Source organism: Trichechus manatus, unplaced genomic scaffold, assembly GCF_000243295.1.
Source record: "Trichechus manatus latirostris isolate Lorelei unplaced genomic scaffold, TriManLat1.0 scaffold00007, whole genome shotgun sequence".
NCBI lineage: Eukaryota > Metazoa > Chordata > Mammalia > Sirenia > Trichechidae > Trichechus > Trichechus manatus.
This window is the reverse complement of record NW_004443943.1, coordinates 18222841-18242489: the sequence shown is the minus strand read 5'-3', so window position 1 is coordinate 18242489 and position 19649 is coordinate 18222841. Positions and strand designations below refer to the sequence as shown.

General features: G+C 38.8%; 1 protein-coding gene across 5 annotated transcripts in view; it reads right to left on the bottom strand.

Moving 5' to 3' along the window:
• Nucleotides 1-18895, bottom strand: part of PCGF5 (polycomb group ring finger 5) — a 55630-nt gene extending 36735 nt beyond the window's left edge. For 3 of the 5 annotated variants that reach the window (XM_023739930.1, XM_023739942.1, XM_023739936.1), the window contains exons 1-2: nucleotides 17995-18895; nucleotides 1473-1577 (exon numbers count right to left, since the gene is read on the bottom strand). In XM_023739930.1, the coding sequence (XP_023595698.1) occupies nucleotides 1473-1577; nucleotides 17995-18106 (217 nt within the window). In that variant the 5' untranslated portion in view covers nucleotides 18107-18895. The remainder of the gene's footprint in view (nucleotides 1-1472; nucleotides 1578-17994) is intronic. The other 2 variants (XM_023739958.1, XM_023739951.1) reach the window with 2 other exon arrangements.
• Between the last annotated feature and the right edge of the window lie 754 nt (nucleotides 18896-19649).

The following is a 19649-nucleotide window of genomic DNA, read 5'->3' as shown; positions in this document are numbered from 1 at the left end:
GGTGTTGGATTTTCTTGTAGATTATGGAGATTAGACCTTTGTCTGACTTGTACTGTCCCAAATTTTTTTCCCAGTCTGTAGGTTCTCTTGGATAATTAAGATTTTAAATGAAGAGTCTAAGCAAACACTTAATGGAAATATGATTTGTGGACTTCCCCACTCCCAGAGGCTAAGGCCAAAAATAGATTTTAATTGAAAAATTTTTTTCAGATAGTTTTAGAATAAGAAAAATTTAAGATGTTGAACAATAAAATATTTCTACTCTAGTTTTCTTTTCCTTTTTGTTCGGATGATCTGGTGGTAGATGTTATTATTATCATCATCACTAAGGGTTTAAGTACCAGGCATTGTCCTATGTGCTTCAACATATATTTAATTCAACATAATTTAATAATTTAATCTTCACTGTAGCTCTGTTAATTATGTACTATTATCAGGCCTCTTACAAATGAAGAAACTGAGGAAAGAACTTGAGCAAGTTGCCGAAAACCAGAGTCTGTGCTCGTAACCAATGGACCATACTGCTTATGTGATGAATTCTACTCGAATTTTATTTCTATCGTTCCATAATACACAGGAAAAGAATGCCTTATCCCTTAATTGGAGAAGCCTTAAATATGTCTATGTGTAGAATTAGATCTCATTTTACTCAGACTGAATATTTTGCACAAAATAGGCTTCTTAAGTAGCCTGTTTCTTTAAAAATATCTAGAAAATACATCTTCCGTATGGCTTTTAAAAGCTATTAGACCACAACCTTATAATCACATACATTAGAACCTGAGTAAACCCAGACCAGAAGTTCAGTGAAACTGGAAAAAGTAAAATGAAGATGTGCTTTCTCTAGATGCTTAAAAAACTTCTCACCCTGCAAAACTGATTTTCGATTCTAGTTTATAATTTGAAGTCTACACTGCTTGTAAAGCACATTTTAAAAATATCTTATTTAATGCCAAGCTCTCTAATTGCTCAATTTTTGTACTGGTTAATTCAACTGGCACAAGAATGATGTTAAAAAGATACCAGTCTATGGTTAAGCCTACATATGGAGACCAACTAAAGTCTTTGTTCTCAACAGCCACTTTACAGATGCTGCTGCAGCCACAAGAAATGCCTCAGTTAGAAAGGGAGGCAGGCTTACCAGAAATGTCCCCAGTTGGAAAAACAAATAATGAGAGTTAACATTTACTGAGCACTAACCAAATATCAAAAGGAGCCCTGTGGTGCAATGGTTAAGTACTTGGCTGCTAACTGAAAGGCTGGTGGTTTGAACCCACCAGTGGCTCTTTGGGAGAAAAGACCTGGCAATCCGCTCCCGTAAAGATCACAGCCTAGGAAACCCTATGAAGCAGTTCTACTCTGTCCTACAGGGTTGCTATGAGTTGCAAAAGACTTGACAGCACACAAAAACAACATCCAAATACCGGGATCTAGGCTCAGGGTTTTGTATGGATTATTATATAGACTGTTACCATCCTCTTTTGGCAAATGACTACTGACAGCGTGAGCAGGCTGGTCACAGCTGTCCGGCTGGTGGCAGAGATGGCATCCAGTCCCAGGCCATGCAGCTCCAGGGCCTAAAGTCCAAACCACAATACAACACATCTTAAAGTCATTCACATTTGCTCCTTGGAATCAAGATTTCAAATCTTTAACTGGTCTTTATATCTAGCTCATCATAAATATTAAACTTGTGCCTTAACTGAATTCCTTACTTTGACCATTGCTTAGATTTGAACTAGGTTTTTATACAAATTAATAGAGAAATAGTCATTGTGCCATCTAAAGTAGTGGTTCTCAAGTTTAGATGGGCACCACAACCACCAATGGAATTCCTTAAAGTACAGACTGCCCATTGCAGACCAATTAAATCAGAATCTCTGGGAGATAAGGACCAGGACTCTAACTTTACATAGGTCTCTCAGGTTGTTCTCATCCACCCTAAAGATAACTAGGAAACATGGGCCAAAGGGAGAACAGGAGCTGGCCACAAAAATCTTATAGGCTACTACACCTCTAGCAGGTTGCTCCATTTCAGGATTTGGTCCTCTGTCAAATCATAATCAAAAGTCATTTATTAATTACCATTAAGATATCACCATCACAGGATAAACCATAATCAAAAGAATATGTGATTAATGTACTCTCTCCCCATAACACAGATCTACATTAGAAGCCAAGGTAGTATAGCATAGTTCTAGACAGGTAATCTGCTTGGATTTGAATCCCAGTTCTGTCATTAGGCAAGTTACTTCCTCTGTGTCTCTGTGTACAAGGGAGATAACAGGGGTACCTATCTCACAGGGTCCTTGAGAGGATTAAATGAGATAATACATGTAAAGTTTGTAAACTAGTGTCTGGTACCTTGTAAATATTCAACAAATGTGAGCAATTACTATAAATTAGACTGTTGAATGAACACAAATAACCAGAAAAATCAGAGTAAGTGAATATTTAAAGGACTGTGATTAGTTTGATGCGTTCGTTTAAAACAATAGATGATCTTGCTAATGGAACCTGAACTGTCTACCTTTCTTGGCTTTAATCCCCTGCAACCATCTCCACCCTATGGACAGCCTTGCAATTGGGTCCTCAGATTCTTAAGTATGATGTTTAAGATGCACAGTTTCACCTGAACAGTGCATGTATGACACTTTTTTTCCGGGGGGGGGGGGGGTCTGTGATTGACCAAGATGTTGCCATGATAGATCTGTATATGTCTACTCCAATTCCAGTTCTAGAAGCTATCTTATGCTGTCTCTTCCCCATCACTTTGATATGCCTCCTCTGGTATATTATTATATGTTGATTTCACAGTTTAACTGTTAAAGGGATATCCTACTTTCTTATTTTCAAGTTCTTGGAGACCTTCATAACAGGTACAAGGACCACTTGTTGCTATCTTGGGTGTGTGGGCCATCCACATCTCTTTGTTATCATGGAGGGCCAGCATTCCAGCTGTGATGACACAAAGTCATCTATACAAATATCTCTTCTTAAGCACTAATTCTGGTATCACTGATAATAAATAGTCTCTCTCTCATGTCTCTGGCTTTGTCAATCATTAATGCTCTGTTTATTAAAAGTGATCAAATACTGACTTCCTTTGTTAAAAGCATCTGAATGCCTTGGTTTTACTCATCAACTTAAATGCATGTTTTTCCTCCTTCCTTAATTACTTCACTATCTTTATGTACCCTTAGAAGCCCTAGCGGCACAGTGGTTAAGTGCCTACCTGCTGAAAGGTCAGTGGTTTGAATCCACCAGCTGCTCTATGTCAGAAAGACGTGGCAGTCCGCTTCTATAAAGATCACAGCCTTGGAAAATACATGGGGCAGTTCTACTCTGTCCCACAGGGTCACTATGAGTTGGAAGCAATTCTATGGCAACTGGTTTTGATGTGCTCTTCTTGATAACATTTTATATACATTTTGCCTTTGAAAATGTATCTACTATCTAGTAACAATTTAAAATAAACTGTGGTCATCTGTAAAGAGAAGAGGCATTGGTTTCCACTTTTGATATGTATTCTTACGTGTGGAAATATTTTTAAATATTCCAGAATAGGTGTAATCAGCTTCTATGAGACAATATCCCCTTGTTTTACTTAAAGAATTAATGTCTTTCTCTTGTGCTGTTATACATGGCACATTTCTTTCAAAAGCCTACATAAGTTGCAATTTCATGTAGGACAGTGAGGATAGCACTCTCTCTACTAAGTAGAATGCATTATTCTTGTTTTGCCAGGACAAAGGGAAAGACAGCAAAGCAGAGTTTGTTGAACAGGACAGGACAGAATCTGAGGATTCAAGAGTGGTCTGCACGATCTTAAACCAAGCATGTCAAGAGATCAAAAGGTCCAGCAAGGCTGGAAAGGTTAGCCTACTTCCATAGGCTGACTTACGGAGTCAAGTGGGATTCCAAGGTCAGGGCAGAGTCTGGTAGCTCAGAGAATGCAGCGATGTCCTCATTCCGTTTTATCAATGTAATTCCATAATCAACCAGAATAATCACTTCCTCACACATATCCTTGATAGCTCTGCTCTTCTCTACTTCAACTCCCCGACCCTTCCTTCTTTGGTCATATTTGCTCAGCTAAACTATTCAAAATGAAAACAAATCAGCTGCTGCTGAGTTGATTCCAACTCAGACCCCGTGTGTGTCAAAGTAGAACTGTGCTCTACAGGGTTTTCAATGGCTGATTTTTCAGAAGTAGATCACCAGAGCTTTCTTACTTTGCTTTTTATTTTGAAATAATTTTAGACTTAGTGAAAAGCTGCAAACATAGTACACAGAGTTCTTGTGTATCCTTCACCCAGCTTTCCCTAATGTTAACATTTTACATAGTCATAGTACAGTTATCAAAACCAGGAAATTAAAATTTTCCCATCTTCCTTCAAACTTGTGCAGACTTTTGCTCTTACCACGCCACTGAAACTGCTCTACAAGATCATCATGACCGCCACGTTGCTAAATTCAGTGGTCTCTTCTTGGTCCCACCATACTCGATACATGAGACACAGCTGATCTCTATTCCTCCTTTACACTATTTGTTTACCTGGCCTTCCAGGATCCCACTCTTTCGGTGGCCCTACTACCTCATTGATGACTCCTCTTTGCCCTGACTGGTTAATACTGGAGCACCTCAAGATTCATTTCTCAGTCCTCTTTTCTATCTTCACTCACTACCTGGGTAATCTCACTGTTTAAATATGCTCCGTATGCTGATGATCTCCAGACTAATATGTCCAACTTTCAATCGGACATCTCCATTCAACTTCCAGAATATAACCTCCTATTATCCCCTGACACTAGCTCTACCCTCAGCCTTTCCTAGATCATCTGATGACATCTTTATCCTTCCAGTTTCTCAGGCCAAAAACCCTGAAGGTATCCGTGACTCTTTTTTCTTTTATAACCCACATCCAATCCATTAGCAAATTTTGTTGATTCTACCTTCAAAATATATTCAGAATCTGACCACTTCTCGCCACCACCACCACCAAGGTCCAAGCCACTACCATCCATATCTTGCCTGGATTATTGTAAGAGCTTCCTAACAGACCTCTTTTCTTCTGCTCCTGTCCCTCTATAGTCTGTTTTTACCACAATGGTCTGAGTGATTCTTTTCAAACATAAATCAGATCATGTTATTCCTCTACTTATAATCCTGCCTGAAATGCAGGATTTTACTCTCAGAGTAAAAGCCAAACTCCTTAAAATGGTCCTACAAGAATGGCGCACTGTCTGTGGTCCACAGCCACCGTCACGACCTCTCTAAACTTTCCTACACTCACTGCTGTCCAGTCACACTGGCCTCCTGGTCATTTCTCAACATGTCAGGCACACTTCTGCCTTACAGCTATTTATTCTACTTAAAACACTCTTTCTTCAGATACATGATTAGCTGACCTCAAGTCTGTTCAAATGTCAGCTTCTGAATGAGGTCTACCCTGAACACAGACTTATTTTAAATTGTTAACACCTTCTCACTGACTGCCAATTGCCCTTCCACAGCCTGATTTTTCCTTTTTCTATAGCATTTATCACCTTCTAATATTCAATATGATTTACTTATTGTCAGCTATGTTCCTTAATGTGTCCCAAGTGCCTAGAATAGTACCTGGCAGAGGAGATACTCAGTAAATACTTGTTAAATAAATGAGGATACAAAGGTTAGAAATACTAAAGGGAGCCTTCTCATTTGTGTAATTTGTATTGGGCCTACATACGTGTGCACTAGTGTGGTCAAGTCAGAAAGAAGCCTACATTTTCAGTTAAAGGAAGGGAAAAGATTCTTTTACTAGTAGTTTTTTTTTTTTTTTTTTTTTACAATTACAATGAGTTAACTCAATATAAATTAAAATCTAACATTGATCATCTTCTGTTAACGGAGTGAAGAAATATCAGTAATTGAGTATCCTGAGAGAATACAGTTTTGCTCCTTGGTTTTGAAATTTTTGATACAGTAGTCTGGAAAAAATCAGTATGTAGAAAACATCAGTAGTTGTGAAAAGTCTTAAAAATTATCTTTAGTCTTTTCTACACGGCTGGACTGTTGACCATGTTTATATTCAACATCTGTACTAAACTCTAAACTGTATACTGACCGTGAGCTCTAGCCCTGGACACTTGTATTTTAGGTTAGGCATTTTTTCTCAATCCATCATTGTATCAGTTCTGACTCATTTTGAACTAGATAAAATGTATTCTCAGAAGTCAATATAAAAGATAATCTCATTTTCTTACTTCTATCCCCAGTTTTCTTTCAGTGTTCACTATGATGCTTTGCTCAACTGTTGAAACATTCTTTCCTACCTAAAGCATAGTTTCAAAAGAGCCATACATTTAATATAATTCTTCTTTAACATTATTACTAATAATAGATGACACCTAGATTAAGACCTATAATTATTCTCTCTTATTTAAAAAATGTCATCAAAATGAACATTATAATCACTTTCATGAATGAATGACTGGTTTCTGTCAAAATACTGTTTGAAATATGAAACATCATTATACCAGTGGCCTCATTTCTAATACAACTTAAAGCATTATATTTGCACCTATGAGAATATATATATATATAATTTCTCTTTAGGTATTTTATTTTTATTCTAAAAACAGGTTTTAACTCTAAAAATCAAATTCATAAGGACTACATCATTGGAAACTTTTATATCTTTTCTTCCTTATAATGGCTACCCATTCAGAATTAAAAATAAATTCCGATCCTAACTGGGTATATAACAGCAGTTATACATCATGAAAATATATTTATTAGATATATATTTTAAATACACTTTTATTTTAAATTAACATGTTGCATAAAGAAGTACTGGAAAATATAGCCAAGTATAAAGAAGAAAAAATTAGGGAAATAACATAACTTGTTATGAAAGTGTATTTGAGTCAGATATCCAGGATTCAGAACCCAACTGTACCACTTATTAGCTGTGTTACTTAGCCTTTCTTAGTCTTGTCTTTGTGAAAAACATTGGAATAAGAATCTGAAATACTTTTCCCCTGAAATCTTCTCTTAGCTTGCTCCTTCCTATTATTTTGGTCTCTAGTTAAAAGGTAATTCTCAAGAAAGACCTTCCCTGCAAGTTCTCTACCTGTGTTTTTTTCCCTCCTCATAGCATTTGTTATACATACCAAAAAAACAAACCAGCTGCCATTGAGGACTTGACTCCAACTCACAGTGACCCTATAGGACAGAGTAGAACTGCCCCAGGGGGTTTTCAAGGCAGCAATCTTTACAGAAGCAGACTGCCACATCTTTCTCTTCAGGAGCAGCTGGTGCATTCGAACTGCCGAGCTTTTGGTTAGGAGATGAGTGCTTTAACCATGGTGCCACCAGGTCTCCTTTGTTATACACAGCACCTGAAATTATATTATATACTTGCTTACTGTCTGTCTCTCCTATCAGAATTAGAACGTAAGTTCTTTGAGGGAACAGGCTATATCTGCCTTGTTTACTGCTGCGTTCCCACTGGCTAGAATAATGACTGGCACAATGCAGGTGCTAATAAACATGCACTGAATGATTAAACAATTCCACCTACCTAGAAGAGTTCTTGGGAAGATTAAAGAAGCCAATGTCTGTAGATCTCGTTCAATAAATAATAACTATTATTTTATTGTGATTACTGTATGATTAAAAGTACAAACAGCCTGAGTTTAAGATAAATTAGAATTATTTAAAAATTCAGAATGATAAACTGAATTACCAGCACAGAGCAATGCTTCTCAAACTTCAGTGCATCAAAGGGTTGACTGGAGGGTTTATTATTACACAGATGTCTGGCCTTATCTCAGACATTTGGATTCAGGAGGTCTAGTGTAAGCCCAAGAATCTGCATAGTTAACAATTTCCTAGGTGATGTTGCTGCTGGTTGATGCTGCTAGTCTGCAGACTGTACTTTGAGTAGCAAGTGTATGTAGCATAAGACCATTAAGCATTGAGTATCAAAGTATTGAGAGTTCTTTGTACCTTAATTAAGTATATATACGTTTATGACAGTTGTTACTAATGGCCGGTAGTACTTAAATTTTACATTTTACGATTATTCAGTAACTCCTTCACTCTTGCATATTATCACATAAAATCAGCAAGTCTCTTAACTGTCACATCAACTATCATTTACCATTTAATCCTGTTTCTTTGTATAAGTTAAAAACTAAGTACAACAATTGTGTTTTTCCTAAGAATTCATTCTTAGTTAAGGGCTTACTTCCATAAGCTTTGAAAAGACAAAGAGAAGAAAGCTTTCCTTTCCTATACCACAGAATTCTTTATCTACAACCTCCCTTTTTCTAAGGAAAGAATCATCAGATACTTAAAGGGGTCCCTGACCACAAAAGGGTTAAGAACCAATCCACTGTATTCTTTACACTTTAGCTGCTGGAACAAAGCTCTTTTGTTCTTAGTTTAAGTGAAAGTCTTTCATTTTCAGTCAGCAACCTACACAACCACCAGCAAATACACTCAAAGCAGCTTCAAAAAGTTTCTCAGGGCCCTGATGCAAGTGATACAGCACCCCTTAATCTAGGACCACACCTCCCTGCCTAAGACCCACAAGACCTCTGCCTACATTCTAGAAGACAGCTTTTCAAAATTCACAATTTCTAACCTACACTGCCTACATGCCTCTCAAGTTATCTATCACTGCATTTGAACCTTTGAAAGAAAAAACACACAATACAATAAAAAAAACTTATTAGCCATTCACTTATTCATTTAAGCTTTTACTGAGTGCTCAAGGACCAGGTAATAGGGACATGCTTAACCCAAACCTGTCTGTGGCAGCAGGTGGTGGCACACCTTGGAGGGGATGAGTTTTAAAGGATGGGAAACTGTTATCTGGGCTGAGGGGAAGAAGAGCATTCCAAGCAGAGCCAGCAGCTGAACCAAGTATGTGTTAGGTGGTGGGGAGGAAGAGGCAGGCAGAACCCGCTCACAGTTAAGGTGCTTTCATTCATCCTGAGGGCAGTGGGGTACCTCCAGCAAATTTTAGGGTAGGCTAAAGAGTAATCTTGAAGGCAACTAACAACAACAAGAAAAAGTGAAATATGGGGCAGTTCCACTCTGTCCTACAGGGTCGCTATGAGTCGGAATCGACTTGACAGAAGTGGGATTTTTTTTTTTTTTTTGGGTGATTTTAGGCCATGTAAGTGGGACATTTTACTAATCTTAGTCGGACTGATGCTCTGAATCTCAGAAAAATGGTCCAAGCATTTAGGAGACATCAGCAAAGGTAACTTAAGTGTTAGAGTAGATGCGTTCACACAGAGAAGACAGATTCATACATCTGTTGAAATTTCTTCTTGGCTTATGAGAAGTTTCATATGGTAAGAGTGTAAGTTCCAAATTTATCTTATTTACCACTTTACTCCCAATACCTAGCAAAGCACCTGACATCTAATTATTTATTTTAAATAATTCAATAAACATTATGTGAACACATTTATTTCCTTAATTTTATTAGGTTATTAAAACTACCTCACAGATTGTTTGCTGTTGTTAGTTGCTGCCCAGTCAATTCCAACTTATGGCAATCCTATGTGTTACAGAGTAGAACTGATCCATAGGATTTTCCTGGCTGCAATCTTAACAGAAGCTGATCACCAGGTCTTTTCTTCTGTGGTACCTTTGCATGGGTTCAAACCACCAACTTTTAGGCTGGTGAGCACAACATGAGCACAAACCATTTCCACCACCTAGGGGTCTTTCAAATGAGCCCTGGCAGTACAGTGGTTAAAGTGCTCGGCTGCTAACTGAAAGGTTGGTGGTTCAAACCCACAAGCCGATCTGTGGCAGAAAGATGTGGCGGTCTACTCCCATAAAGATTCACAGCCTTGGAAACCCTACGGGGCAGTTCTACTCTATCCTACAACGTCGATATGAGTTGGAATGAACTCAACAGCAACAGGTTTGGTTTGAGACCTTTCAGAGATTATAACCATAGTTAATGCAGATTTAGTTGATCTCACATTAAGCGATCATCTAATGCTAAAACTCATTTGTGTTTTAAATTTCTAACTCATCTGTTGATTTTCATCTATTTAGCTAATGTCCTTAGCCTGTGGTTATTAGCAGGCACAATCTACACCTATTTCAAAGTATGACTTTTATGACCCATTTTTGTATCTCCTTATCAGGAGCCTGGGACACATGGTCTACCCTACCTACCTCCTCTGCCTCCCCTTCCTTCCGACTGGCTTGCCCTTTCTCTTTCTTCCACACAGCTGAGTGCAAACAAACATCAAGGGCTGCTTCAGTGGCCACTGTGCTCGCCTTCTGTCCCTTCTTTCTACATCTGCTAGGCAGCCGGGCAGCGTTAGCTCCAGAATTTCTCTATGGAAGAAGCCAGGGAAAGAAACAACCTATCTGGTTTTGAGGAATGGGGGGGAAGGAGTTGAAATGCATTTGCACAGTAATTTAAAAGCAGATTGAAGAACTATCAATTATCCATGTCAAAGAGGAGAGAGCTACTAAAGACCCCTGCCTCCCACCTCATGTACCCCTCTGCACCTCTATGGCAGCCAGACCCAAGGGCTACTGTCTCTATCTGAGAAGGCCTAGGGCCTGTGACTCCAGGAACTTCAGAAAACACTCTAGGTCCTTCTCTTGTATTCCATTCTGCTCCAGTATCCTGACACACATCTACTTTTATACCCTATTTCATTATTATTATTGTACTTATCATCATCTGAATTTATATTAGTAATTACTTGTTTACTCCGTCTTTCTCCACTTCACCATATACTCCTGAAGGGCAGTTTACATGTCTGGTTTTGCTTACCAATAATAAAGCTTCATTTATAGATTTCAAACTTGAAGAATAAGGCCAAAATTTTTACATTTTCTTTGGAGTTTTCATAATAGGAACTATTATTTATTCATTCTTTGCTTATATAAAATTATAGTCTTTGCAAGTTATTTTAATAAGATACTCTTTTTATAGCTTGCTGTTATTAGGTGCCACAGAGTGGCTTCCAACTCATAGCGACCCTACATACAACAGAATTAAACACCGCCAGGTCCCGCGTTATCCTCACAATTGTTATTAGGCTTGAGCCCACTGTTGCAGCCACTATATCAGTCCATCTTGTTGAGGGTCTTCCTCTTTTTCACTGACCCTCTACTATACCAAGCATGATGTCCCTCTCCAGGGACTGGTCCTTTGTGATAACATGTCTGAAGGATGTGAGAAGAAGTCTCACCATCCTTTCTTCTAATGAGCATTCTGGCTGTACTTCTTCCCAGACAGATTTGTTTGTTCTTCTGGCAGTCCATGATATATTCAATATTGTTCACCAATACCATAATTCAAAGGCATCAATTCTTCTTTGGTCTTCCTTATTCATTGTCCAGCTTTCACGTGCATATGAGACGACTGAAAACACCACAGCTTGGGTCAGGTGCACCTTAGTCCTTAAAGCAGTATCTTTGCTTTCTAACACTTTAAAGAAGCCTTTTGCAGCAGATTTGCCCAATGCAATGTGTCTTTTGATTTCCTGACTGCTGCTTTCATGGACGTTGATTGTGGATCCAAGTAAAAAGAAATCCTTGACAACTTCAATGTTTTCTCCATTTATCATGATGTTGCTTATTGGTCCAGTTATGAGGATTTAGGTTTTCTTTATGTTGAGGTGCAATCCATACTGAAGGCTGTGGTCTTTGATCTTCATCAGTAGGTGCTTCAAGCCCTCTTCACTTTCAGCAAGTAAGGTTGTGTCATCTGCATAACACGGGTTGCTAATCAATCTTCCTCCAATCCTGATGGCCCGTTCTTCTTCATACAATCCAGCCTCAGATTATTTGCTCAGTATACAGATTGAATAAGTATGGTGAAAGGATACAACCCAGATGCACACCTTTCTTAACTTTAAACCATGCGGTACTCCTTGTCCTGTTCAAACAACTGCCTCTTGGTCTAAGTACAGGTTCCTTGTGAGCACAATTAAGTGTTCTGGAATTCTCATTCTTCCTAACGTTATTCAAAATTTGTTAGGATCCACACAGTTGAATGCCTTTGTATAGTCAATAAAATGGTGGTAAACATCTTTCTGGTATTCTCTGCTTTCATCCAGAATCCATCTGACATAGCAATGATATCCTTGTTCCACGTTCTCTTCTGAATCTGGCTTGAATGATCTGACGGTTCCCTGTCAATGTACTGCTACAACTGCTTTTAAATCATCTTCAGCAAAATTTTACTTGCGTGTGATATTAATGATATTATTTGATAATTTCCGCACTCTCCTGGGTCACCTTTGGAATGGGTACAAATATGGCTCTCTTCCAGTCGGTTGGTCTTCCAAATTTCTTGGCATAGATAAGTGAGCACTTCCAGCGCTGCATCTGTTTGTTAAAACATCTCAACTGGTATTCCATCAGTTCCTGGAGCCTTGTTTTTCACCAATGCCTTTAGTGCAGCTTGGACTTCTTCCTTCAATACCATTGGTTCTTTATCATATGCTACCTCCTGAAATGGACGAACGTCGATCGATTCTTTTTGGTACAGCTGACTCTGTGTATTCCCTTCCATCTTCTTTTGATGCTTCCTGTGTCATTTAATATTTTCCCCGTAGAATCCTTCAAAATTGCAGCTCAATACTGAATTTTTTCTCCAGCTCTTTCAGCTTGAGAAATGATGAGCGTGTTCGTCCCTTTTGGTTTCCCATCTCCAGGTGTTTGCACACTTCATTTTAATACTTTGTCTTCTTGAGCTCTCTTTTGAAATCTTCTGTTCAGCTCTTTTACTTCATCATTTCTTCCTTTTGCTTTAGCTACTCTATATACAAGAGGAAGTTTCAGAGTCTCTTCTGACATCCATTTTGGTCTTTTCTTTCTTTCCTGTCTTTTTAATGATTTCTTGCTTTCTTTACATATGATGTCCTTGATAATTCCCAACTCGTATGGTCTTCGGTCATTAGTATTCAATGTGTCAAATCTATTCCTGAGATGGTCTCTAAATTCAGGTGGGATATACTCAAGGTCATACTTTGGCTCTTGTGGACTTGTTCTAATTTTCTTCAACTTCAACTTGAACCTGCATATGAGCAACTGATGTTCTGTTCCACAGTCGGCACCTGGCTTTGTTCCGACTGATGATAGTGAACTTTTCCACTGTCTCTTTCCACAAATGTAGCCGATTTGATTCCTGCATATTCCATCTGGCGAGGTATAGTTGCCATTTCCACATTTTGTTGAAAGAAGGTATTTGCGATGAAGAAGTCATTGGTTTTGCAAAATTCTATTACGTGATCTCTGGTGTCGTTTCTATCACCAAGGCCATATTTTCCAACTACCGAGCCTTCTTCTGTTTCCAACTTTTGCATTCCAATCCCCAATAATTATCGATATATCCTGACTGCATGTTTGACCAATTTCAGACTGCAGAAGTTGGTAAAAACCTTTTATTTCTTCATCGTTGGCCCTAGTGGTTGGTGTGTAAACTTGAATAATAGTGGTATTAACTGGACTTCCTTGCAGGAGTATGGACGTTTTCCCATTACTGACAGCGTTGTACTTCAAGATAGATCTTGATATGTTCTTTCTGACAATGAATGCAACACTAGTCCTCTTTAATTTGTCATTTCTGGCATAGTAGACCACATGATTTTCTGATTCAAAATGGCCAATACCAGTCCATTTCAGCTCACTAATGCCTAAGATATTGATCTTTAGGTATTCCATTTCATTTTTGACAACTTCCAATTTTCCCAGATCCATACTTCATACATTGCACATTACGGTTATTAACGGATGTTTGCAGCTGTTTCTTCTCATTTTGAATTGTATAACATCAACAAATGAAGGTAGCAAAAGTTTGATTCTATCCACATCATTAAAACTGACTCTACTTTGAGGAGGCAGCTTTTCCCCTGTTGTATTTTGAATGCCTTCCAATCTGCGGGGCTCATCTTCTGACACTATATCAGACAATGTTCCACTGCTATTCATAAGGTTTTCAGTGGCCTATTTTTTCAGATGTAGACTGCCAGGTCCTTTTTCCTAGTTTGTCTTAGTCTGGAAGCTCCACTGAAACCTGTCCACCAAGGGTGAACCTGCTGGTATTTGAAATACCAGTGGCAAACCTTCCAGTATCAAAGCAACACGCAAGTGACCACAGTACGACAAACTGACAGACATGTGGTGGTTTTATAGTTTAGGTCAAGGTAAAAAATTTTTGGGATGCCACAATGCCACTTAACAACATTTCTCACTTTCCTCCTTCCTCATTTGGCCATTTTACTTAATTTTATCCTCATTCCAATTTGCAGTACCACTCTATACATGAGAACACCTGGTAGAAGAGACAAAACCTGGGTTATTATCACACATCAAAGACCTAACCAATGGTTGAAGAACACTGCTCTCGGGTACTATTTGTTTTATCAATACAAGTAACATGATACGTTTGTACGTGGGATAAGTCTTATCTAAAGATCAACATAAATACAAACAAAAAACAGATATAGAAATCCAGGGACCTGAGAGTGTATCAAGTTTAAACCAGTTGCCATCGAGTTAATACCAGCTGTGATACAGAAACTCAGGTCTCCTCAGATGCGGGGTTGAGTACCTGACTCCGTCATTTACTTTACTGTTTTGTGTTTGCTGTTGATGTTAAAGGCCACATTTGTGATTTACCACTGTCTTTTAATCACACTTCTGCCAAGTTCATTGTCTCTCAGCAAAGGGGCCTGATGGCTACCGATGGGTTTTTCAGGCCAGACTGACTTATTCAGTGAAACTGTCATTTGACCCTTGAGACTTTAAATCGAGGTCACACACATAAAAATAACCTTTGCTTATAAACTCATTGTTTATACTTCTACACTTTCTTGTTTTTTTCCTCTAAACAAATAACATTTAAATCAGATTTTATTATTCCCCAAAGAAAATTTTCTTTCAGAAGAATATACATAACATGTATAATATATAGGAAGAAACTGGAGAATTTGTGCTTTCTTTTCATCTTCCAAAGAGAGTTGACAACTTCTGCTAGAGAGAGCCAAATATAAAAACAACGGAGAAATGTTAGAAGTAAAACAAAACAGTCTGTGGACCATGTCCAGATACGATGCTTGGTACAGTAGGAAACATGAAGTGCAAGATAAGGTGTCCACTCTAAAATAGCCACATTTTGTTGGCTCTTCCTCCAAAGCACATCCACAACGCAACCACTCTCTGCCACCTCCATCTCACATCAACTATTCTTCAGTGATAACCTTCTACTTGGCTGCTGTTCCTTGAACTTGCCAAGCATATTCTGAGCTCAGTGCCTTTGTCTGCTTGCTGTTAACTCTGCCTAGAATGCTCTTCCCCATATATACACAGGGCTCAATCCCGTCAGGTTTCTGTTCAAATCATCAAATCAAAAAGACTAGCCCTGACCACTCTATGTAAAATAACTCCCTCTCCTATCTACAACCCTTCTTTGTTCATCTTCATAGTATTTATCATTATCTAACATGCCATGTATTTACTTATTACTAGTCTCCTCCTACTAAAATATAAACTCCTGAGAACAGAAAATTTTGGCTATTTTGTTCACTGCTGTAGCCTCTGTGACGAGATTAATGCCGGGCACATGGTAGTTATTCAATAAATATCTGTTCAATGATATGTAACTGTTCAAGTTAAATAATGATATAGGGCAAGAGCAAATTAGTAATACAAGACAGTTCATAATGAATTGCTAATTGAAACAGTATGGGTCAGTAATGCCCAAAAGTAATACCCATACTCATGTATCAGCATCGCTTGGGGAGCTTTTTCAAAATACACATGGCCAGGCCTTACAAGACGCACCGAATCTCGCCAGGTGGGGTGCTGACCATGTATATGTTTAAACAGCTTTCCAGGTGATTCTATCTTGTACCCCTATTTAAAACTACTGGTATCAAAACATATCAGTTCAGCAGAGGGAGAAAAGTTGAAAGAAAAAGTGTATTAAAAAAAAGGCACCATGTAAGACAGTATACAATACTGGGGAAGCCAGCACAACTTGTTCAAGAAAAGGTCATGGAAGCTCCATAGACACATCCAAACTCCCTGAGGGGCCAAATTACTGGGCTGAGGGCTGTGGGGACCATGGTCTCCGGGAATATCTAGCTCAATTGGCATAACATAGTTTATAAAGAAAACGTTCTACATTCTACTTGGTGAGTAGCATCTGGGGTCTTAAAAGTTTGTGAGCGGCCATCTAAGATACGCCACTGGTCTCACCCTGTTGGGAGCAAGGGAAAATGAAGAAAACCAAAGACACAAGGGAAAGATCAGTCCAAAGGACTAACGGACCACAACTACCACAGCCTCCACCAGATTGAGTCCAGCACAACTACATGGTGCCTGGCTACCACCAATGACTGCTCTGACAGGGATCACAATAGAGGGTCCCAGACAGGGGTGGAGAAAAATGTAGAACAAAATTCTAACTCACAAAAAAAGAAGACAAGACCTACCGGTCTGACAAGAGACTGGAGAAACCCTGAGAGTATGGCCCCCGTACGCCCTTATAGCTCAGTAATGAAGTCACTCCTGAGGTTCCCCCTTCAGTCAAGTATTAGACAGATCCATCAAATAAAATGAGACTAAATGGGCACACTAGCCCAGCGGCAAGGATGAGAAGACAGGAGGGGACAGGAAAGCTGGTAATGGGGAAACCAAGGTCAAAAAGGAGCGAGCGTTGACATGTTGTGGGGTTGGCAACCAATGTCACAAAAACAATGTGTATTAATTGTTTAATAAGAAACTAGCTTGCTCTGTAAACCTTTATCTCAAGTACAATAAAAAAATTAAATTAAAAAAAAAAAAAGGCACCATGCTATACTAGAAAAGCATGGACTTTGAAATTGAATACAACTCTACCACTCTTTAGCTGTGAGACTGGGGAAGTTACTTAACCTCTTAGTTTCTACACTCATAAAATGGAGATAATCTCTATACCTTCTCTCCCTCCCCACATCCATTCCAAACTACTCCAAGAATATTGTAAAACTAAAATGAAGACAAGTATATAAAGCATCTACTTTTGTGCATTAAACTAGAACTTACTGGAATTACTTTCATTGAAATAAGAAAAAATAATAATGGCAGAAACACAAAAAGTACGTGTAATCCTGGCATAAGTGGCTATAAAAATGTCCCTTCCTCTTCTGATAGGTCAAGCGGGGATGAAATTTGTTAGGAGTTTCACAGATATGGTAATATTATGGAGCAGTGATTCCCAAACTTGAGAGTGCACCTGAATCACCTAGAGGGATTACTAAAGCACAGATTTCTAGGCCCACTCTCAGAATTCCTCATTCGGTAAGTCTGGGGTGTTGTTGCTGTTAGTTGCCTTCGAGTTGATTCCAAGTTATGGTGACCCCATGTGCGCAGAGCAGAACTGCTCCACAGAGTTTTCAAGGCTATGGCCTTTCAGAAGCAGATCAGCAGGCCTGTCTCCGAGATGCTGCTGGGTGGGCCTGAACCACCAACCTTTCAGCTAGAAGTTGAGTGCTTAACCATTGGCATCATCCAGGGACTCCATAAGTCTGGGATGGGGCCTGATAATTTGCATTCTGAACAAGCTCCCAGGTGATGCTGATACTTCTGGTCTAGGGACCACACTTTAAGAACCAATGAATTAAAGTATGCACATTCTAACAAAACCTCTGAGCAGACTAATTCCTTCAATATAATTTTTTAAATCAAAAACCTAAAACAGTTCACTTAAAAAAAATCATACCCAGTAATATGCTTATGATTTTCAGAATATTTTATAAATCAGATGAAAGTCAAATACTAAGACTTAAATAACAACAAAATTTTATGCCACTGGTATCCCAATGACAAATCTTCTAAAAATTAATTCAAAGGAGAATAATTCTTAGAATACTGATTGTTTTAAAAGTTAAAATCTACATAGAAACAAAATACGGCAATTTTAAAGAGCAAGTATTGATGGCTCAATGCCATAAAAGAATACTCACAGGTATGGAGGCATTCTGTCACCGTAGTTGGCTTGATCAGATACCCTTTACAAATATAGCAGGTGATGTAAGGATTGAAATCTTTCACCAAGTGTTTCCTTTGAGTAGCCATTCGTGGTCAGCTGGCTTTAGTAGTTCAGGCAAACAAGGGTATTAAGTGGATGAAAGTCTGATCTCAGGAGCTGGTATGTCGTTCCCAACTGGATGTCCTGAGACATGTGAATTAACATCCAGATTTACCATGAGATCGCTGATCATCACTCCTTCTGGTGGTTTTGCTTTCCCATATCTGTTTCCACAATAATTTTAAAAAGAGAAAAAAGGGTCAAATTCCTTATACTGTATTAATATCATTATAATAACTGCAAGTGTTACACGTTCCAAATTAGGTGAATAGGTGAATAAACATTTCCTTCACTGTAACGTTCATTTGTAAAGCTGCTATAATTTAATTCAGAGTAATGACACATTCATCCAATCCTAGCACCTCTGCAAATGATATTCAAAGCCATTAACTCCATTTTTGACATCTTTACCTCTCTAGTGATGCATTTTAACTATCTGCTTGACTGCTCTATCAGGAGTTCCTGCCAATACAAGTTAAAAGATTCAAAACTGAAGTTGTTATCTTCCCTATCAAAACATTCCCCATTTCCATCTTGTAGCCCACATCCAGTCAGTAGTCAAATCAAGTTGATGCCCTTTCCCATTCCATCCAAGGCCACCCTACTTGTGTATTACCCCACACCTGCAATCCACCTTATGTTTAGCTACCAGGTTTATTTTATTCAATCATATCTGGGTCCTCTGCACAAAGAATGTCAGTGTCTTCTTTTTATAAACAGAAAAACAAACTGTTCCTGTTGAGTTGACTCTGACTCACAGAGACCCCATCTGTTTCATAGCAGAACTGTGCTCTGCGGGGTTTTCAATGGCAGTGATCCTTCAGAAGTAGATCACCAGATCTTTCTTGTGAGTTGCCCCTGGGTGGATTTCATCAACCAACCTTTTGGTTAGTAGCCAAGCACTTAACCCTTTGTGCAACCCAGGGACTCCTTATGAACAGAAGGTTTAATTTGCTCAATTTGCCACATAAGACCCTTCACTGGTTGACCTTAACATACCCAACACCTTTCTTCAGGCAAACTGAACTGATAACTCCTCTCCCAGGCCCTATGTCCTCTAGCCAACAAATCCTTCCTCTTCTCTCTCCAGATCCTACCTATCTTTCAAGGCCCATCTCCAATATTATTCTCACTTGTAATCTCTCCTTAGACTTTAACCCTTCTTTCCCATCGTATATTCTGTATAATTTGTTTTACAGTTACACTTATGTATCTACCCTATTAGACCACAAAATCCTTGATAAAAACCAGTCACATCTAGTAGATGTAAAACCTGGGCAAAGTACTCATCCAAAGTACTCATCCTAAATCTTGAAACTGTAAAAGGGAATAATAAGAGTGTCAACCTCCTGGAGTGCTGAGGATTAAATGAGACAATATATGTAAAGCTGCTGCTGTTGCCCAGTTGATTCTGACTCATGGCGACCCCATATGTGCAGAGTAGACCTGCTCATAAGGTTTTCCAGGCTGTGACCTTTCAGGAGCAGCAATCTCCTGGCCTGTCTTCTGAGGAGCCTCCAGGTTAAATTC